Source organism: Meles meles, chromosome 11, assembly GCF_922984935.1.
Source record: "Meles meles chromosome 11, mMelMel3.1 paternal haplotype, whole genome shotgun sequence".
NCBI classification, from domain to species: Eukaryota; Metazoa; Chordata; class Mammalia; order Carnivora; family Mustelidae; genus Meles; species Meles meles.
Genome location: NC_060076.1, coordinates 11,675,696 through 11,698,244, shown reverse-complemented (window position 1 = coordinate 11,698,244; position 22,549 = coordinate 11,675,696). Strand labels below are relative to the sequence as shown.

Sequence of the window (22,549 nt, the reverse complement as noted above, 5' to 3'; positions counted from 1 at the left end):
ACACATTATTCTACTGGATAGTGTATATGACAGTCTGCTAAGATTTTTCAAAGGTGGCCTGACCATCACAGTTAAAATTATAATCCCAATTGCCATTCCCTGGCGCACTCTACCCCTGCTTTATTTTCTCCAACTTCGTTTTCAAAATCTGATGTACACCGATTTTACTTGTTTACTGTTTTTCTCCTTCCACTAGAATACAACTTTCATGAGAGCAGGGATTTTTCTCTGCATACCTAACTTCTAATGCTATAAAGACTCAGTAAATATTCTTCGACTGAATGAATGGCCAGAAGAAATAGTTTCCTTCTTTAAAATTCAGATGAGACATAACACCAAATTCTCCATTCCCATCTCCAGTTTATTGTTTTTTTAATGTAAACATATAGAATAGTTACATCCAAGAAAAAAAACAGCAACAATTTCTCTTATACCAAAGTAACAACTTTCCAAGTCCCTTTATACATAAATGCAGTAAACGAAGAGGCTGAACTCAAACATGTTGCATTTTCCCCCAACATATCAGAAACAAAAACAACAAAAAGTGAATGTTTTAAATGAATAAATTCAACACTTTACTTTGCCATACCTGCATTTTTAAAAAGATTCCATTTTCCTGGAATTGTTTATATACATCATGCAAACAGACACTGTCCTAGGAATGTTCTGAGATCACTCTCTGCTACTGGACAGGAATAAATAAAAATAAATAACAACCATCACTTTCACAAAACAACCCTTCCCCCAAGCAAATATCTCAAAGTGCTTACAAAAAAATGTCACAAGAATCTTACAAGGCACACATAAAACTTAAACATATTTCAACCATAATTTTTTCCAAACATCAAGGATAGTAGATACCAATTCCTAAAAAACCAGTTTATTACTATTCTTTAACCCTTCCCTCCCACCTCTAGCCCTCCCCCCAAAAATTTCATCCTAGGAAGCAAAAATAAGAAAAGTACTTCAAGCACAGACTATTTCTGAAAGGGAAATGTTTTCATAACTACAATCATGGCCAATCATAGATCAAATCAGAAAGAAATTTAAACACTGCACTATCATGTTCTCCATTGAAGAAAAACACTATTTATTTTAGAAAAATTCTGTCTCCAAAGTAGTACTCAAATAGCAACATTCATAAAGACACAAAACTCTCCTCTCTTGCTTTCCTGTCTTCTTTGTTCTTAGAAACTCAGGAAGATTTAAGTATAAAATCATAGATTTTTGGACCTGGAAATGATCTTACAAATTACCAAGTCCAAAGTTACTGTTTTACATATATATTTAAGAAAAACTGGTAGAGAGGTGACCTGTCCAATGTCACTAACAAGTGACATGGTTGGGGGAGGGGGTTATGAAGTTGGTTTTCTTATCAAAGATGAGAGCTGGATTCTTTAAAGTGTCTCCGAGAGTTAAAATTCTACAGAGAATATATTTTTCACAAAAGTATCACAAAAAGGATATTTAACATTGATAACTATCAACATGTGATCAATCACAAAATTCTTATAAATGGTACAAAGTATATTACATTTTAAAATGTGGAAGGGCTTCAGAACCTAAGTATAGCAGAAATTCTACATAAAGCTGAGGTGAGTAGAGGAGAAATAGAACACCTTGAAAGTAAGATGCATCCAGTCAGGCTTCCTTAACTACTTTGTTCCTGCATTTTAGAGAGTATGATTTGCCAGGCAGTAATTTTAATCTTTGCTTTGACAACAAAAAGTTTTGTGTTATTTGTACACAGGGATAGTAGAGGGCGATGGCTCATAACACAATCAGAATATCATGCTCACAAAAATAACCATACGGTCATGGTTTTGCTTTTGGCACATTTCTGGAAATACAGAATAAAACTCTAGGGAATGGTTAGGATTTTTACCAACATGTGGTAAATGAAAATTGCATTAATATAAATGAAAAAAGTTAACAATTAAGAGAGCACTAATAGCTAACCATATTTAAACTGTTCATCTAGTGACAGCAAGATAATATATATTGCCAGTTCAAAGTAAAAAAGGGAATCAACTGTTGATACACACGATATGAATGAATCCAATGGCATTCTGTGTGGTGAAAAAAATCATCTCACAAGGGTACATACTACAAGATCCCCTCATGTCATTCCAGAAAAGGAAAATGATAGCAATAGCAACTGTTACCAGGATTTAAAGATAGGTGGGGGAGTTGATTACAAAGGGGCATCATAATGGAGTTTTTCGGGATGATGGAATGTTCTGTATCCTGATTGCAGTGGTGGTTGAACAAAATCTACATGTGTTAAAATTCATGAAAATGTAGACCAAAAACAAATGTCAGTGTTAGTTTATGTTAGCTAAAAAATAAAAAAATAAAATGAATTTAAGAGAGGAAACAGTACAGTATCTTTGGTAAATTTGCAATTTCAAAAAGAAAATTTTCAGAGGGGTGCCTGGGTGGCTCAGTGGGTTAGGCCTCTGCCTTCTGCTCGGGTCATGATCTCAGGGTCCTGGGATCAAGCCCCACATCGGGCTCTCTGCTCAGCGGGGAGTCTGCTTCCCCCTCTCTCTCTGCCTACTTGTGATTTCTCTTTCTGTCAAATAAATAAAATCTTTAAAAAAAGAAAATTTTCAGAGCTTCATGCCAATGGTATAATTTTATTGGTCATAAAATTATTAAATATAACTGCATGAAATAAAACCAAGAAACTTGGGCTTGATTAATCATTTCTAAAATATGTATACTAACAAATCATGGCAACATTATTTTAAGGAATTTTAGCCCATGTCCAAGGAAATTCTACTACTCCCAAGTGAATTTGAAGTGTGTTCTCTTACAGTTTAAAACAAGTACCTTGGTGCTTAGCTTCAGAATCCAACCAGTTTGTTTAAAAAAAATTTTTTTTCACTAGTCCAACAAAGAATTAATAATGGATTACAGCATGTTTTGAAGTCTATTTTCTCTTCCTATTAACCTAATTCATTAAAATTATTATGTGGTTGGGATTTTACATGTACATCATTTATCTAGAGAGTCAAAATCAGAATTTAGAAATACTGCTGGATTCTCTGTCACTAGAATCAGGAATATTTAAGAGCGAAACATTATTTCTCTAGATATACCACTGGGGCTTACATATACTGTACGAGATAAGACAGCATCCCATTAGTTTTATCGTGTCTCCCACACTCTGAAACTGCTAGTAGAAGTTCAGAAAGAATAGCATGTGTAGGCAGACCAAAATTAAGACCCAAAGATGGGGGGGGCACAGGGGATGCAATATAACATACGCTGCATTTCTGTAGAAAAACTCGCCGAACTATGATATAAGGCTTATATAGCAAGGTGTGGTTCTAATTACAGCAGATTTTGCCTTTTGAGATCATGCCTGGGTAGTTTTTCACTACTGCTTCTGCCATGCACAGAGGTTAAGTGCTTTTTGAGGGCAGATTTGTGCTTGAAATCCATGTCACAACAGTGGCATTTGTATGGGCGATCTCCACTGTGTATATTCAAGTGGTCCTGAAGTGTGCTTTTAGCAGTAAATGTCTTCAAGCACACAGTACACTGAAAGGGCCGTATGCCCATGTGCCCTCGAATATGCCGGTTGAGATTTTTCTTCTGTGTAAATGTTTTCCCGCACTGTAGGCACAAGAAGAGCTTATGCATCTTCAAGTGGCGCAGATAGTTTTCAACGTGAAGAAATCCTCGAGGACACCTGGGGCACTGGTGCCTCAGTGAGTAAGTATCCTCCAGATTCTGAATCTCACTCACTGTACCATGATTTCCTTCAGTATTCTCACAAAATAAGCTCTGATCTTGATTCCCAGGAACTTCTGCCACTCTGCTCTCAACCGTAGAATTGATCAGTGAATGCTGTGTTTCAGAGAAATACATGCTTGCTTTTGAAGAGGTACAAGGTTGTGAAAACTGCCCATTTTCTACACTGGCAGTACTAATAGATTCCACGTGGAGGATACAAATTTCATTATCTTTAAAACCAATGTCTACTGAAGATAGCTCTGGTGACTTCACTTCCTTTCTCTCTGATGTCAACTCTACTGTAGACTGCAAAACATTGCTTTCCTCTTCTTTTACGCGAAAATCTATGTTTATAGGACTATCTTCTGAAATTTCAATAATCTCACAGTCTTTATCTGAGTTTTCTTCTTCATTCTTAACATCCAGATCAGAGGATTGACACAGGTCAGTATGTTGATTATTTTTCATAGAAAGATCAATTTCCAGATACTTTGACAAAGCTTCTGTGCACTTTTCCACAATGTGAACCATCTGCAGGTAACTAGCAGCAGTCAAATATTTCAAAAGCTCTTTCCTTTTAACTTCAAGTGCTCCAGTATAGCAAGAGAGCAAAAGTTTTCTGCCAACTTCTGCACTCTGCAGGATGGTGATTCTGACATGTTTTGACTGCGTGAGTAAAAACTGATCTCTCATGAAAGTGGAGCAAGCAGCTAAAATCACCTTGTGGCCCTGGAACTCGGTGTCATTGATATAAATGGACACATCACAAAATAAATTCTGCTGTCGCAAGAGATTCATTTTCTGCAAGACCACATCTCCTTGCTGTTCAAACTGGAAGTGCAGAACCTCAGATTCAGCAGCCATGGTCACAGTCTAAGCAAAAGAAAACACAAACGTTGATGTAAAGATAGGGAATGCTTTCCTACATTGTGATGGTAAAAAAGAAGAAAAAAATCCCAAACCTGAATTGGGTAAAAGAAGATTCTAATTCTAATTTCTAATTCTAATTCTAATTTCTAATCTAGGTGCAAAGAGTGAACTCCTATGCCACCATTGCAAAACCGAGAAAATGAACACACACTTCTTTATGATCTCATGGCCCGTCCTTCGCAATTTTGTTACAGCACCTATTACACTGAGTTGTACTTAATGGTTTCTGTTTTTCTCCTTGGCTAAATTTTAGCCGTTTTGTGGTCCAAGACGCTGTTAATGTCCACTAGTAATGGGACTTAACGTAGTTTCTCACATTAGAAACCTGAATGTAATCTCCAAATTTCCTATTCTGCATCACTACTGCAGGTCCTCCTTCTGTTCCCTTGGACCTTTGCAAGGTCTTCCAACAGGTCTCCTTGATACCACACTCTCCCATATTCCAACCTACTCCCCTGAGTGCCACCAGAACCAACACCTCTTAAAACTTTTTAAAAAATTTCTCTTTTCTACTTTATTTTTTAAAGTCTTTTTATTTATTTCAGAGAGGGAGAGAGCGAGAGTGCTAGCAAGAGTGAACACGAGTGGGAGAGGGGACAGAGGAAGAGGGAGAAGCAGACCTCTTGCTGAGCAGGGAGCCCAATGTGGGACTCCATCCCAAGCCCTGGTATCATGACTTGAGCTGAAGGCAGATGCTTAAGCAACTGAGTCACCCAGGCGTCCCTCTCTTCTACTTTAAATCCTCCATTGCTCTCTTCTACCTCCAGGACAGCCTACCTTTCTTAGCAAATACAAGATCCCTCACTATTTGGTCCTAGCCATCTTTAAGGCTCTATCTTTATTCTCTTTTTCATCAAAGCTCCTTCGATATTGAGATTTTCACCACTGCCCAGACAAGAAGACCAAATACACTTTTGCACGTTTCCATTAAAACCCTCTTTCAGCCAGTAATTTGGCTCCTTTAAGACCCAAATCAATTAGGACTTCTGTGACTTCTCTTGTCTCCCCAACAGACAGTGAGGTGCTCCCAGAGCACCACGAAAAGGTGCCTGTTCCATCTGAGTTTCTGCAGAGAGCACAAGGGCTGGCGCAGAGCACGCACAGCGGAGGGAACATCTGTTGAACTGATCCGGACCCAAGGTGGCCTGGAAGATCCTGCAGCTCGCCACACACAGGTCTTCCCGAGCTAAGCCTCGCAGGACCACAGGCCCTGTCCGCCAGGTGGTTGCAGCACCAGCGCAGCCTCCCCGCCCGCGCCTGGCTGCCTTCTTCCTCCTCCTCTTCCGGCTTCCCACCCTGCCGGTCTCCAGCGCGCTCACTCACCGACTCAGAGAGCCAGAGCTCAGCTTCCCGCAGCAGCGGCGGCCCAGGCCGGAAGGTGGACTTCGCTTGGGAGGAAACACATCCGGTGTCAACTAGCTTTACTCCTCGCTGGGGTGGGCTGGGCGTCCCGGAAGGACATCCACAGACACTCTCCCTTCCTCATCCCCCCGCCCTCCTCCTGGAATGGCCGAGAGGCACCCGTGTTCCGGCAAATCCCATCTCTCCTGCCCCAGTTTCGGCGAGCGGGCCTTTCCCTTCGTGAGTTCTCCCCAGTGTCCGTATCGCAGACGGGTTGTGAGGCTGAAGTGCAGCGCGTCTATCGGAACACCCTGAATGGGATCACTGGGAGGCCCTCATGGTTGTCACGGGCTGGGTTCTCTCCTCTCTGGGCCATCTACAACTTAAAATGTGACCGAGGAAAGGAGAGCGCCACAAAAATCGGCATTCGAGATTGCCTGTCTGATGACCATCAGGATCTGGCCCCTACCTCTGGATCTTCACTCATCCGTCGCGATGTCACCGTCTCCTGACCCCCTCCCCACCCGCCAGTTCTAGGCGAACCTAGACCTTCTATCTGCTCTTTGGGACTGTCTCTTCCCACGTGCCCTCTCCCCCTCCCTCCCCCCTTATCCTTCAGAATCTCGTTCACAAATCATGTCGTCCCTGAAGCCATTCTGAATTGCCCTTGAATTCGTGGGCTCCCAGTTGGGAGCCTGTGAGCCCTTTGGCTGTCTTCATTATTGTTATCATACCTGTACTGAAATCTGTGACCCATCTGGGCGGAGGTATTATGGACAGTGATTTATGATCTTTGCATCCCCGAAGTCTAGCATAGAGTAGACATTAAATATTTCCTAAATGAAGGAATGTCTGAACTAGTTCTTAAAAGGAGTAGCTCTACCCCCTCAGTTAACAGGTTCTCCTGGAAGTAAGACCCTACTAACAATTTCTAGTTAACCTTTGCTTCAGAAGCCATGCTCAGAGCGCTTGACTAATATGTGTTTTAAACAGTAGGAATGAAGAAAGCATTCCTTATTCAAATTTAGGCGACTGAAAAGGAAAGCAGGAGGGAGAGAGAAAAGAAACCACTGAAACCAGAGATTTAATTGTCACACTTTTATTAAGGAAACTTCCCCATAATAAGTGAAGAGGTAGTTCATAGTATGTCTAACATACAACAGATTTAGAACAGCTATTCACCAGCTGAAATAAAATATTCTGGTTTGTTTGTTTAGGACAATATTTTAGAAGTGGTGACATTGGTCACCCTCCATTTATAGATCTTCTAAAAAAGAAACTAAAACAAAACCACATCTGATTTACCTCAGAGCCACTTCAGTTTGGAGTTTGTCTTTAAAATTAAATAATAAATAAATAACGGTGACACACGGTAATTTTTTAAAAACCAAACTATGGTAAAGAGAGTTCTTTTTAGTTAGCCTAGGGATCCATAAAATACAAATGCAGAATGACTTAAGGTTTTAAAAAAATCTTCCTCCTCTATAAGAATATGACTAGTTTTGAAAATCATCTTCCCTTATAAAATGTATTTGATATCAGTTAACTTGACCACTTTGCAATACAATCTAAGAAACATGTATAAACAAAGGAGAAAAGTCAAGTCCCACCAAAATTAAGAAAATGTCTCACAGAAACAGAACACCTCTCCAGCCAAGAAATGGAGGAGACTGTAAATCACTTTAGTGGTTTGAAGCTGCAAAAGGTGGGAACTGGAAGTTTTACTGATAAAAAACCATCAAGATGCTGATTTTAAGTAATCAAAGGAAGCAAGGCATTTTCTTTATTATTCCTAGTTTAAATCACCTTATCTAAGACCACATGAGACCGTTTGAGACCATAAGCTCTGTGATGGCAGGGACCGTTAGCAATCTTACCTTCATATCCTCAGTATCTAGCATAGTGCCTGGCAACAAATGTGCCCAATAAATGTTTCTCAACTACTGAATGAACCCAGAAATAGTCTCCAACCAAAGAGACCAATCTTACTTGAACCCATGCCTTTTAGTCTTCAAACCAATAACAAAAACGGGATATGAATGTAAGCAAAGAAAGCACTCCAACTTGAAATTTCCCTAGTGAAATGATGTTCAGAAAAACACCGGCTAACATAATAATGTCTCATCGTTGCATAGACTTGGTACTCTTTGGCTGGATCATATAAAAATCAGAATGCTAGGTAGCATCATTAGACCATAAAAATGAGTGACCTTAGGCATAAGATACCTATTGGTCTTATTACTCAATTTTATTCTCATTTTAAGTGTTTTAACAAAAGGTAGAAATTATAACTCAAATCAGATTCACATGTAAATGCATTAAATTATAACAACTTTAAGAATTCCCTGTGACTATTCAAGTTAAACTTCAGTTTTGGTTTATCTGTACATGCATTCTCATAGCTCGAAAATAAAAACAGAAAATCCTGATGGTAATTAAATAAACACTGCTTCCAGACAAAAATCAGTTTCACATTTTGATCCTTCTCACATTATTCTTACTTGTCCTTTCCCTCCCTGACCACCACCTAGCAAGTCAGTCAATTTCTTGAGTAAAATGTAATATTCACTCTAACCCAAAAACAAAAACAAAAAACAAAAACACATCCTTCCTGTGATGTTTTGTTTGCAAATTCCAGGCTGTCTCAAAAAGCCAACAGGGATTCCCAAAAGTGAAGCACAAACTGGGAGCTTTTTGCTAATATACTCTTGATCATGTACTGTATTTTTTTAAGCCAAGAGCTAGTGAGAAATAAGAAGACATTAGCTCATTCTTAGTCACTTCTCTACTTCGACCAGCCTTGGCCAGGCCACCTCTTTGAGCTTTGGATACCCCAACTTTAAAAAAAAAGAGGTGGAGTATACGATTTCTTAAGATTCTCTAAGTACTCTAAGACTCCTATTACCTAAATCTAACCGATGAGTCAAAAGCTACTAAGACTCAAAATTTTACTTCTGAACTATAACATGTGCTTTAGGAAAAACACAGTTGTGTTTTGGGGGGAAAAATTGTGTTTTTCCATGTTGGAAGATCAATTTTGTATTAGTGATCTATCAAACACAAGGTGGGACTGTGTACCTTTATAGGGATATCTGAATGCAAGAACCTGATTGCTCCTCTGTGGTCCACTTTTTTCATCCATTTTAGAAACTAGTGTATAGGAAGAAATGAGAACTCAGAGATTACACCAGACAAAACTGTGAAGGCCAAACTCACCTTTCTGATGGCTAGCCCTCTAAAACAAAGTCCAGAGACGGACTCCCAAATAGCCCCTTTTTAGAGAGACCATGATACTTGAGCACATTTTAAGTGTGCCTGGAGCAATCCTGACTTCGAAAGCATCCACAAGTAAATTACACGTTAATTATAAGCATTTGGCTTCTTTCTGGGAAGACCACCTATGTAAGTGCTATTATACAATTGTACTTCTATCCTTTGTTAATTATGCTCCTCATGCTGATCCCTAACTATTGTTAGATGTTATTGTATTCTGTAGGTGTTGCTGAAAAGACTGTGCTGTGGTCTATGTGAAACACTCGGTGACATGAAGTTGGGCCATAATACCGTTGAGGAGTACAGAGCAACCCAAAATACTTCATAGCCAGCTGCAAGACAAGTACAAATGGTAGGAGGCAGATTCATTATCAGTAGGCAATGAACAGTAGGCAACCAGAAGTTCTATCACATACTCAGGCCAAGAGCAGTATCACCTTGTATCTCAGCCTATTTTTTGCCAAAGAAAAATACTACTCACTTCTCTTAGCATAGCATCTATTAGTGGACTGTAGGTGATGTTATTAACTTATTGGTACCTTCAGAATGTGCCCAGTGAAAAGCCTAAAATAGTGTCAGTCTAAGACAAAAGTCAATGTTAGGTAGACAAATGGAATACTCCTCGGGAAAGGAAAACAGACAACACGGGATAAATAATTCAAAACACAAAATGGAAGAGGGCAAAAGGAAGGCAAGACCACTCCAAGTGGTAAATTGCCTGGTCTGTTAGTGCTTTGACTCACCCCTACAACCCACACAGAGGATTTGGAGAAGTCAGACTAGCAAAATCACTCCTAAAAAGACTCGAGACTATTGCCACATTTTCAGTCCATTCTAAGTTGTGAGCATAAAGCCCCTAATCAATTCACACAAGCACTATCATTTCTTAAGTTCAAGACAGCTTGGGCCAGTTTACCTGCATCCAGGACCTGTGTTGCATCAGGCTGTGGCTGACACCCTTTAGAGTCTGTGACTGTTGTACATGCAAAAGAATCAAAATCCACTGTGAGGTCTTGCACATTTCGTTCATTGGCATTATCAAAGCTGTTTTTGCCATGCAGCTGTTTAAGATGTTTCCTCAAAACTGGCTTATGTGCAAAAACCATGTCACAATAGTTACATTTATGGGGCTTATCTCCACTGTGAAGGTTAAGATGATCCTGTAAGGAACACTTCTGAGAAAAGGTTTTCCCACAGATCTTACACTGGAAAGGTTTAATGCCGGCATGCACGCGCATGTGTCGATGAAGGTTGCCTTTCTGAGTAAAAGTCTTGCCGCAGAGTAGACACATAAAGAGTTTGTGCATTTTTAAATGGTTGGCGTAGTTCTCCAGGTGACGGAACACCCTGGTACACTTTGGACACTGGTGATGCCACTGTAGGCCTTTGTCTACACCTCGAATATTAGGCCCAAAGACATCTTTTGAGGCCATGATGATATTATCACTGCCTGCGTAAGAGAGGGCATAATTGTGGAGATGGTTTTGTTCTATTTCACTTACTCTGTTTTCCACAGTTGAATTTATCAGGGAATGCTGGGGCTCTGATGAATGTAAAGCAGTGGGTTCAGAAGAAATAAACTGGTTCTGATCTTTTTTACTTCTAACCTCGGATACATCCCCAATAGATTCTACCTTAACAATCTGAATATCACTGTCCTCCATATCCATACTGTCTTCAGATGGATGAACACAAGGTGAATCCTGCTTTGGGGAGCCTCTGGCATCTCCCTGCTGTTCTTTTGACTGGGGAGAAGCACTCTGCGGTTCACATCCCTCTTTACTATCCATTGGTTGTTTTGGCTTTATAAACTTCCACAAGGCCTGCGTGCACCGCTCTACAATGTGGCTCATCTGAAGAAAACTTGCCGCAGTCAAGTAATTGACCAGTTCCATCTCAGGGAATTCCAGCACACCACTATAACAGGATAAGAGCAATTGTCTCCCCACTTCGGAACTCTGCAATATGGAGATTTTCACCTCTCTGGAATCATTCAGTAAAAACTGGTCTCTTAGGAAGGGGGAACCTGCAGCAAACACAATTTTATGCCCCTGTACCTCAATATCATCTATGAGAACTGTAACATCACAAAATTTATTCTCTTCTCTTAATTTGTTCATTTTTTGTAACATTGAATCTCCATAATTTTCAAACTTGAAGTGAAGGAGATCTGATCTTTCAGACATTTTGGCAGACCTAAAGAACAGAAATGTAAAAAGGATGAATTTAAGAAAATTCAAACAATTAAGAAACCTGGATTTTTCCTTCCAAAAACAAATCTGTGTTGACATATCTCTGTGTTTGTATCCAAATGAAATTTTCCTTGAAAGAGGAAGCTAGTGTAACAGCTTTCAAAGGCTGTGAAAAATTATTCCATATGAAGTATTAATTGCACCTAAGAAGTAGACTTGTATCAATGTAAATAGTTTGGCATCCATTCAACTTCTTAAGATACTTAATACAAGAACAGTGCTTGCTCTAAGAGCATTTTTTTCCACTCCTCAAATGAGAATTCTATCAGGTTTCAAAAACATCCTAAAAACATCCCAACAAGTAATAAAGTAACGATTTTTTTTTTTTTTTGCATGATACTGTGAACCTGCTTCTTCACAGACAAAAAAGAAGAAATCTCCCTTTTCTTTCTACTTTAAAGAACTGTAGTTACCTTGCTCGCCCCATTCCCGGGTAAACACTCTTCTATTTAAACTGATGTGCTTTTATTCATATAAGCATTTCTGCAATAAACTGAATGTAACAGACTTAAAGGGATAATGTTTAGACAGTGTCAAAGGTACAATTCTTTATCCTGTGCATTTTGGACAAAGAATTTATTCTCAAGCAGCATTTCTTGATAAACAAAATAAATTAAGTAAATTAAATATGTTCTATAGAAAAACCAGATGAGGCACTTGGTGGGAATCTGAGTAGGAATAAAGTCAATCAAACTAATAGCTTATAGATTCTGTTTTTTCTTCTTTACTCTTCTTTATCCATCATTACTCATCCACTGGACTACTGGAATGGGATCATAAATGCTTCTTGGGTTCCAGCTTCTATTTCTTCCGATCCAATTTCTACACCACATGTTAACTTTCAAAAACACTGGATCTGACTAGATCCAACCCTGCCTAAAATCCTTCTATGACTTCCCATTGTCTCCTGGATGAAGACTAACCTTGGAGTATAAACTGATGAAGTAAACCCAGTAATAATTAATTAAGGTAAATAATAATAATTAAGGTAAACATTGGGATAACCATTCAACCATGGATAAGGTGTCTGCCAAACTCTTTGCCTATCTGTCCTTTATATAGCAATTCCTCTGGAGAAAGTTCCTATGTTCTGATTCTATACTCCCTAACTGATTTTCTGATAATATGGCTTCCCAACATGACAATTCCAGTCCACCAGTCATTTGTAAAAATAATAAACTGACACTCTGTTTATACACCAGTCTTCTGTGAGTGACATCAGTAGATATATCAGCTCTATCCTTGAAAAACAGCTCTACAATCTTAGTGCATCAATAAATTCACCTTGAACTTTGTGCATTCATCAACTCCATAGTTGAGAGTTACAAGAGACAATCAGCTGTTATTGATCAAATATAGATCCTGAAGATTAATCTTTATAATCTTATCTTCTATAACAGTGACTTACCAAGGCTCATAGAACCCAGCTCCTGAAGCAGAGTCCAGGTCTTACAGGGCTCAGTGCCTGGTGCATGACAGCACTCTATCGACTCCAGGCCTTAGCTCAGTTATTTCCTTTTTTCTTTCTTTCTTTTTCCCTCCCCTCCTCTTCTCTCCCCTCCCCCCTTCCTTCCTCTCTTTCTTTCTTTTCTTTCTCTCTCTCTTTCTTCTTTTTAAGATTTTATTTATTTGGGGGGGGGGAGAGAGATCACAGGCGGGAGAGAGAAGCAGACTGGCTGCTGAGTGGAATGCCCAATGTAGGGCTTGATCCCAGGACCCTGAGATCATGACCTAAGCCGAAGGCAGACTCAACCAAATGAGCCACCCAGGCACCCCAGCACAGTTACTTCCTTAGTTTAGAACACTACTCCTAGTCATTTCTGACTGACTGACTTTCTTTTCCTTCCTTCCTTCCAAGTAATCTCCACACCAAACACAGGGCTCATACTCATGACCCCAAGAGCAAGAGTGGGATACTCTCAACTGAGCCAGTCTGGTGCCCCATCACTCCTTTATTTCTTGAGATGCCCCTACCTAATGTTTTAGACTGGAACAGTTGTCTCTACTGGACCCATAGTATAGCACCTCTACAATAACACTCAGAATACTTTATTAAGTACTTGTTCTTTCCCCTCCAAACTGCAAGCTTCATGGCATTAGAGGGAAACATCTTCATCTAACTCAATGAGGCAGATGCTGGAAACCTGCATCTTCTATGGCAGAACACTTCCCTTTTGCTTCAAAATCTACTTACTGCAGCCACATTACCCGCCAGACCCTCTTCTGTTCAAACTGCTGTATCTTCCCCTAACCCAATATTGTACTAAACACACAGGAGGTGCTCAGTTTGTGTTTATTGGGCCTACAGAATTTGACAGTGGAAGGAATAAAGAACTGCTGGTGAAGATCAGCTCAGAGTCTGTAAAAGCATTAAGTCTGAGGCCCTGAGAGCCTAGAAAGGAATGAAAATGGGAATAACGAGTAAGGAAAAATGATAAAATATTTAGAAGAACTTGGTAATTGACTAGATACATAAAACGAAAAAAAAAAAAAAGTGATGTGTAAAGATTCCAAACTTAAGAGTTCAGCTGAATGAAACTGTCATTGGAAGAGAGGTGAAATGTAGGAAGGAGAACTGTCATGGTTTACTAACAAAAACAGACATACAGAAATTATAAAGCTTTTCCTTTGTATGGCATTCTGAATGCACAGGTAATGAATAATCACAATAAAGATGAGAAAGGAAGGATATACAGAAGCAAATGCTGTATGAGAGAAAAGACGGTGAATATCAAATAAAAAGGAAAAAATCTAGGAGATACAAGAAACATATGAATAAAGAAAGCAGCAAAATTATATAATCACTGGTTAGTTTGAGCAATTACAGTGGCCTCATACATTCATTCTGGCAACAGTGAATGCCCGAATTCATAACCGTAAGTTATAAAATTGCCTGTTGCTTCAAGTGGCCAACAAAAGGGGCATTCTTTTTTTAGAGTTTAGCTTGTCCTGAGTCTACCCTCAGGTCAGTATTTTCTGACACACACCCAACAATGATCATTAATGCCTTCCATCTATAGGATGAGAACACTCAGAGTGCATTAGACAACTATCCTCAGGGATAACTGTTCCTTGGAGCTTCAAAGATGAGGAGCTGGAGTACTTCTATCAGTCTCAAGAAACTTAACAGCAGGAGCAGCCCAATAGGTATGTACCCCAGGAAAGTGCTTGCTTTGATTTCTCTGCTACAGTCTGAGAATGTGAGGAAAATTTGCTCTGTTTAAGAAGTTTTGCCTAGTATGTGTCAGTATACTCCACTGGCTGCCTTTGATAAACCCTCATTTCTGGACCATACAGTTTATCCCTTTAATCGATTCCTGCCACTAGTTTCTCTTTTCAATACCAATATTAGTTATTTGAGGGCAAAGACCAAGTGTTACTTTATACACAACTCATTCAACAAAACCAGCAGAATAATTAACTCTTTAATGTCCCCTGTAAAATTATTATCTTGCTATGGTAGAGAGGCCTTTCATTATCATCATATTCTCTTTTGAGTGTCCTGAGAGAAAATTCCTTTCTAGCATTTGTTACCAAAATAGTTTTGACAATGTAAACCCAAATTTTAAACAATTTTTTACTTAAAAAAAAGTCAGAATGAAAAGGAATAATTGTGTTTCTTACAAACCGGTTTAATGAAAGAAAAAGGAAAGCTAATCTTTACTGAATCCTTGCTATGTCCAAGGTAAAGTGCTAAGTGCTTTACCTAAAATGACCCACCTAATCCTCAAAATCTCTAGGAGGTAGGCATTATTAGCATCCCCATTTTGCATATGAGGAAGTACAATCTTGGAGGATATAAGTAACTTGCTCAACTTATGAGAGGTGGAAAATATTAAGTGTTAGAGCTGGAACTTGGGCCCAAGCTACGTGATGCTAAAATCCATGTATGAAACAACAAGGCTAGCTGAAGTTCTACCCCATGAATAATGTTAACTATGTAACTGTTCAGACCTCCCTCCTCATATCCATTCAGCTATACATTTAATGATTTTCATACTTTTGTGTAATGAGTTATGCTTCAACAAAAGGTTTGTGTTTAAAAATAGAGTAGGATGTAAGGCCAAATTTGTGTCAAGTCTAGAGGACTTTAACAGTAAGCCTTTTATGTACTAGTCATGTTCTTTTTTTTTTCTTTTAAAGATTTTATTTATTTATTTGACACACAGAGAGAGATCACAAGCAGACAGAAAGGCAGGCAGAGAGGGAAGCAGGCTCCCCACTGAGTAGAGAGCCCAATGCGGGGCTCCATCCCAGGACCCTGGGATCATGACCCAAGCCAAAGGCAGAGGCTTAACCCACTGAGCCACCCAGGAGCCCCTGTACTAGTCGTATTCTTGTTTGCAAGTATTCCCTTATCCTTGTTTTAACTTCATTTCTCACCTAATTTCACTTTATTTTTCAATCTTTTGTGTATTTATATTTGTATACTAAGTCTGAATGCCATTTGCAAATAACCATAATTCTAAGTACAGTAGCAGTTATTCATAAGTTTCATAAAAATCACTCACATAATCCAAGATTATAAAAGAGCTTTGAGTAACTGAAAGTAAAGAACTGAATCAGGTAGAATAGAGACTTGGTCACCACATTCTGTTGATCCCTCAGCATGACTTCCAAATTCTCTCTCTTTATTCTATCTATCTTTGCCATGGTTCAAGCCCTTATCATCTATTGCCTAGATGACTACAATTAAAGCTGCATACTGCTGAGTTTCTTTTAGCAACTTTTTTTTTTAAGATTTTATTTATTTGAGAGAGAGCGAGAGTGAGCATGAGCAAGGGGATGAAAGGGTTTTTATATAAACTCTTTGATTTCATACTTTTTAAACAAAGATTTTATTTGAGAGAGAGAGAACATGAACAGGGGTGGAGGACCAGAGTGAGGAGAAGCTGACGTGGGGCTCGATCCTTGGACACTGGGATTGTGATCTGAGCTGGCAAACTCCCAAATGAGCCACCCAGGTGCCCTGATTTCACACTTGCATCTTTTCCTTTTTTATTATTTTTTATTTTTTTAAAGATTTTATTTATTTATTTGACAGAGAGAGATCACAAGTAGGCAGAGAGGCAGGCAGAGAGAGAGGGAGAAGCAGACTCTCCACTGAGCGGGGATCCCAACAGGGGGCTCCATCCCAGGACTCTGGGATCATGACCTGAGCTGAAGGCAGAAGTTTAAACGACTGAGCCACCCAGGTGCCCCTATTAGCAAGCTGTGAATGACCTATTTTTCAAACATTGGTGTAATAGAAATATTCTCATTTAAGATCCCTTTCTCTTTGTTATATTTATACAGTTCTTTCATAATTATCTCCATAACAAATGTGCCAACTAATCTGAAAATTCCCCTTGTTCAAACAGGAGTAGCCAAAAAGGATCAGTGAATGTTCTAAGTTGGACAATGTTTACTGCTCTGCTACAGGTAGTGAGAAAATATCCAAGTTTCTTTTTCAAATACCTCTAATTATAAGGAAAAATTTTCTATTCCACATAATAAACTCCCAAGCTATATGTCAGTCTTATTTTGTCATCTACCTCACAGAAGTAACCTTATCTTTCAACTTAGCACTCATGATACCTGGAAATCTTTGTTTCTCACTAACACCATACTCCATTTTTCAAAAGGGTTGCATTACATCACAATCTTTCTCTCTATAAAACTCAATCTCTTTCTTCATTTGGGTAACCTTCATGACACTACATTGTCCAAGTTATCAATCTTTTGTTTTGTTTTTACCTTTAACTCTAAGTCTAAAGTTCTCTATCCCAACCATCTTCCACTTACTACTGAAAAAGTTTGGTACTTTTTGATTCTCCTTCTCTCCACTTGAAAAACAATACTTCTATATGCCTAGCTACAGAAAATATAAGCTATGTTACTTACACATAAACTCTACATGTTGTTTGGCAACTTTTTTTTCATTTATTGTTTTGACAGCTTTATATGTTGAATATAGATCTGGTTCATTCTTTCAAACTGTTGTACAGAAATGGTCAAGTTGCTTAACTACTGGCCTCAGCTTCCCATCATTCTTTTGCTTGTTTGCTCTTCAAGGATCCAATAAATTGTGTAAAGGTAAGTATATCCTTCAAAGCTTAGTCCTTGGTTTTTTCAAGGCTTACTCCTCAGAAAGCCCATCTAGTTTCTCAATGTTTTATTTACATTCTCTATTTAAAAAAAAAAAGGGGGGGCGCCTGGGTGGCTCAGTGGGTTAAAGCCTCTGCCTTTCGCACAGGTCATGATCCCAGGGTCCTGGGATCGAGCCCCGCATGGGGCTCTCTGCTTGGCAGGGAGCCTGCTTCCTCCTCTCTCTCTCTCTCTGCCTGCCTCTCTCCCTACTTGTGATCTCTATCTGTCAAATAAAAATAAAATAAAATCTTAAAAAAAATAAAATAAAATAAAAAAATAAAAATCCCTAAATCCCCATCCTTATGGCCAACCTTAACTAAACTTAACTTTACCTCAGGTTACTCAACAGTACCTGCCCTAGGCCACTATTCTATCACTTGAGATGTGTGATACCTAAACTCCTTCACCATCTGAAACTCAGTAAGTCAAAAATAAAAATTAATGGAGAATGGCTCTGAGAACAGTGGACATGAAGGCAAGGATACCTGTAGTATGCTATTACTCTAACAGATCAAGATCGAAATAATGAGGGCCTGAATATTGACAACAATCATATGGATAGAGAGAGGAAAACAGATTTGAGAGATATTTCAAAGAACTGATGGACTTGGTAACCAAGGTGGGGTTAAGAAAGGATAGTTTAAGATGACTCCAAGACCTCTGATTTGAATGACTGGATTAATTTGACACAGTGTCACTCATTAGCTAAGGAATATTGGAGGGGATGATCATCCGTCTGGTCTTAAAATGATTAGCCAGAGAATCTTACATGACATGATAGGGAAGATTCATTAACTAGCTAGACAGAGACTGAATTTAAAGAAACTTGATTACAGAAAGTAAGTGATAGATGAAAGCATGGGATAAATTGACCTAATTGTGAAAGAAACGGCCTAAAGTGGTATTGATTGGAAGAGGATACAAGACAGAGAGAAATAAAAAACAAATATGTAATATAAACATACACCCATTACTTACCTTCTCAATTAGGATCTCCTTCCAAGCCTTCCATTTTTTAATCAATGAACCTATCTTTTCTTAAATTTTTCCCATTCCTTTCACTACCATATTCAGTCACTGCTTAATGCAGTGGATAAAACTATGGATTCTGGGGCTATACTTCCTAAAAGGAAAATACTGCTCAATTACTTACTAACTGTGTGACCCCGAGGCAAGTTACTTAACCCCTTCTGTGCTTCATTTTTCCCATCTGTCAAATAGTAATACTTCATAGGGTTGTTATGGGAAATTAAAAATTAAATTAATGTTTAAAAGAGCTTAGAACAGTATCTGGAATGTGCCTGATAAGCATTTGTTAGGTGAATAAACAAATAAAGCCTATCAATTTTCTTTGTGAAACACTTCACATGTAGCCTTTTCTCATTCTCATTCAACACCAAACTAGTTGAGGTCTCCATTATTTCATAAATTACACCTCATCACTCTACTAAAATTGTTTTTTAAAAGTCTCTAATGATATCTCTCTCTCTCTTTTTTTAAAGTAATCTCTATGCCCAACATGGGGCTTGAACTCATGATCAAAAGTTGCATGCTGTACTGACTGAGCCAGCCAGGTGCCCCACTAGTGATCTCTTACTACAGAAACGCAATCTTTCCCCGACCCCTCATTCCTTTACAGAAATTGTCCCATTGGACCCTTCCCAAAATTCCCTTCTCTTGATCCTGGGTCTTCTTGGTTGCTGGAACCCTGTACTTTTATACATTATCCCCTACCTCTGTTTTTTCTATCCCACCAATTAATTCCTCTTTTTGCTTCATAAATGCAAGCATTCCCCCCAAAATATTCCCATCTTTCTCAATACTTCCTTCCCGATGCCAAATATTACCACAGCGTCCACTTCTACGCCAATGACTCAAACTTCTACCTCTAGCCACTACACTGAGGTTAAGCCGCAGATTTGCATTTCCAACTCTATACTGGACAGTTTCATGTGGCCATTCCATTATACCTTTAATTCAACATGTCCAAAAAAATAAATTTGTAACCTACAAGTTTATGGTTTTATTGCTGATATTAGCATCAACATTCTCCAAATGCCAAAGGCCGAAAACCTAGGAAGCACCTTTGTTACATCTTTCTCCCCAGCATCCAATTTATTATGGGGTACCATATCATTCACTTAAGCACACTTCCCTTCTTTCCAGTAACACTGTCATAACTCCATTTCAGGCTTCCTTAACTAGGCTAATTCCATTACTCCTTCAAAAGAATTTCCAATAAGAGTACCTAGACATTAATTGAAGAGTCCGTATCAGCTTAGAGACATTTCTTTTCTATAAGCTGACTTCTAGAACAACATAGCTTTCTACAGTGCAAATCTGACTATGTAAGTCTTCCATTAAAAACTCTTTTAAAACTACCCAACTTCTTTAGGATTAAACCTTTCACTATCTAGACCTCAGCCTACTTTCCCAGACACGTATCTCCTCCTACACACAAGAGCCCCCTACTTCCTCCTCTTCACTCCTCAGTCATTCCTTCAAAGCTTTGCGAACTGTTCCTTCTGCCTGAAGAGCTCTTCTCCACTTCATCCTCTGCAGGAAGTGTAATGCAGACATCACCTTCTTTCCTCAGCCTTCCCTGCAACTGCCCGTTGGGCAGTTCACACATACATGCCTGATAGATAAATCGCAGGAGCAATAATTTGTTTATATCTGGCTCCCAAACTTGACCCTGGAATACTGAAAGGGTATCTTAAGAAGTCCCAGTACCTAGCATAGCGCCAGTAATAGAAAAGATGCTGTGACCACAGCGGCCAATTTGGGGGAAACCCCAAAAGGGTAACCTAGGTCAGCATGCATAGTGAATCCAGCGGGTTGGCACCGAGGCCTTGCCAGGGCCTCAACTCTTGCACTTCCTACAAGATGCCAGAATCAGGCGTCCAAGCCAACTGCTGGGCCCTCGGCTGGGGTCCCAGGAGGAGGTCCCTGGGGCACAGTTAGGCGCCCCATTCCAGACGCCGGGAAGAAAAAGGGGCGGGGCACAGCGTGGGCCGGGCCAAGGCTTCCTTAAGTCCCACCGGGCCTAGGCCAGCTCCTCGCCCCCATCCCAGAGCGGGTCCCGGCCAATCCAGGGCCCCAAGGGGGCTCCCTCTTGAGAGACCCCGTACCCCTGCCCGGCGCTCCGGCCGCCTCCGCACTTACAGACCCGGGGGAAGGCCACCGTCTGGATCCGGCACCGCCAGGAGCTCCGGCCCCTCGGGGCTCCGGGAAGGGGGAGGGGCAGGGAACCCGAGCCAAAGGGGGACCCAACGGAACCGGAAGGGCAGCCCTCGCCGGACAAAACAACTTCCAGGTCCCTTGGTCCTCTCCGCCAATCGGAAGACTCGGAGGGTGACGGGGGCCCGGAGAGGGACTCTGCGCGCGGAGGAAAGGAGGCAGAGTATCCGAGAGTGGCGTTGCGAGCGTCTCGCTGTTGACCCGGAGCTGTGGCGGTTGTCCGCTGAGCACGCGTTCCGGGATCAGGCCCTGAGCGCTTCGCCGCTTTGGAGCCGCTTCTCTGGAGCTGGGCCTCCGCAGCCTGCTGCCCGCGGGGGCTTGAAGGGCGCCTCCGCACTTAAGCCTTGGTAAGCTCCTCCCGCCTAGGGATGTGGACTCGCGGAGCTGGGGCCCACGAGGCAGAAGGTGGTGGACTCCCCCGGGCTTTTGGAAGTTGCTGTTTCCCAGAGATCTCTCTCATCCTGGTGGCTTCCGTTACTTGCAACGTGCCGAACATTCACAAATCACTCTCGCCATCCGGAACTGGTCTCTTGAGCTCCAGGGCCGCTGCCCAGAAGACATCGCCAATTGGTTGTCCCAATCTCAATGTACCTTAATTATCTCAAGTTCGTACGCATTCCTGCTTCTTATGGCCTGTAGTCCTTGTATTGGTAAACAGCATCATCCACGCAGTCCTGTCAACCAGAAAACTTTATCATCACTCTGGAATCCTTTTCCTTCTTGCCAATTCAGTAGCTCCCTGGGCTCTCCTTTTTTTTTTTTTTAACCCCCCCCCCCTTGGGGAGAGGGGGTATTATTGTGGTAAAACAAAGTATTTATAATTTTAATATTTGTAAATGTAAAGTTCGGTGACAGTAAGTACATTCGCACTGTTGTGTAATAGTCGCCACAGCTGTACCCAACTCATACTCTTTTGTACGTGGATGTCGTTTTTCCAGCACCGGTTCTTGACTGGTCTTGACTGGTCTTTACCCTTTGACTGGTCTTGGCACCTTTGACCATATCTATGACGGTTTATTTCTGAGCTCTCTGTCCTCTCACCTTTGAAGAAGTGTGAGTTCTTCAACTTCATGCTTTATCAAGATTGTTTTGGCCCTTTGAAGCTCCATATAAACTTGAGGATGACCTTTTACATTTCAGAGAAAAAGGATGTTGTAATTTTGATCTTGTGTTGAATCTGTAGATCACTTTGGGATGGCATTGCTGTTTTAACAAGTTTAAGTGTGACTTCCTGTGAATACAGAATGTCTTTCCATGTATTTAGGTGTTCATTAATTTCAGCAATGTTTTCAGGCTTTCAGGGTATTTAATTCTTTTTGATAATATTGTAATTGGAATTGGTTTCATTTCCTTTTCATATTTTTCATTGCTGATTTGTAGAAACAGCAGGTTTTTGTGTGTTGGTGTTACACCCAGGAACATTACTGAATTTTTGTTTTGTTTTTGCTTCAATAGCTTTTTTGTGGGTTCTTTGAGATTTTCTCTCCATATAATCATGTTGTCTATGGATAGAGATAGTTTTACCTCTTCCTCTTCACAATTTGCTTTTTATTTCTCTTTATTGTCTAATAATCTTGGCTAGTATTTCGAGTACAGTGTTTAATAGCAGCAGTGAAAGGAGACATCTTTGACTTGTTCCT

The 22,549-nt window shown here is 40.1% G+C and overlaps 2 protein-coding genes across 6 annotated transcripts; both read right to left on the bottom strand.

The window, feature by feature from the left end:
• Window positions 1-2,940: 2,940 nt before the first annotated feature.
• On the bottom strand, window positions 2,941-20,888 carry ZBTB6 (zinc finger and BTB domain containing 6). 3 transcript variants are annotated; one of them, XM_046023294.1, is made up of 2 exons: window positions 20,839-20,888; window positions 2,941-4,617 (listed from the first exon to the last, which is right to left on the bottom strand). In XM_046023294.1, exon 2 carries the CDS (start codon window positions 4,606-4,608, stop codon window positions 3,340-3,342), a length of 1,269 nt encoding a protein of 422 aa, XP_045879250.1. In that variant the 5' UTR covers window positions 4,609-4,617; window positions 20,839-20,888; the 3' UTR covers window positions 2,941-3,339. The 3 variants fall into 3 exon arrangements, with proteins under 3 accessions (XP_045879250.1, XP_045879248.1, XP_045879249.1); XM_046023292.1 differs by lacking the exon at window positions 20,839-20,888 and adding an exon at window positions 5,998-6,056; XM_046023293.1 differs by lacking the exon at window positions 20,839-20,888 and adding an exon at window positions 5,777-5,932.
• Window positions 7,015-20,915, bottom strand: ZBTB26 (zinc finger and BTB domain containing 26). 3 transcript variants are annotated; one of them, XM_046023289.1, is made up of 2 exons: window positions 20,839-20,885; window positions 7,015-11,484 (listed from the first exon to the last, which is right to left on the bottom strand). In XM_046023289.1, exon 2 carries the CDS (start codon window positions 11,472-11,474, stop codon window positions 10,149-10,151), a length of 1,326 nt encoding a protein of 441 aa, XP_045879245.1. In that variant the 5' UTR covers window positions 11,475-11,484; window positions 20,839-20,885; the 3' UTR covers window positions 7,015-10,148. The 3 variants fall into 3 exon arrangements, with proteins under 3 accessions (XP_045879245.1, XP_045879246.1, XP_045879247.1); XM_046023290.1 differs by having other exon boundaries at window positions 20,801-20,842; XM_046023291.1 differs by having other exon boundaries at window positions 7,016-11,484; window positions 20,835-20,915.
• Between the last annotated feature and the right edge of the window lie 1,634 nt (window positions 20,916-22,549).

What these genes read in the sequence shown, in the direction of transcription:
- ZBTB6 (XM_046023294.1), bottom strand. Translation starts at nt 4,608, where the DNA reads ATGGCTGCTGAATCTGAGGTTCTGCACTTCCAGTTTGAACAGCAAGGA.
- ZBTB26 (XM_046023291.1), bottom strand. Translation starts at nt 11,474, where the DNA reads ATGTCTGAAAGATCAGATCTCCTTCACTTCAAGTTTGAAAATTATGGA.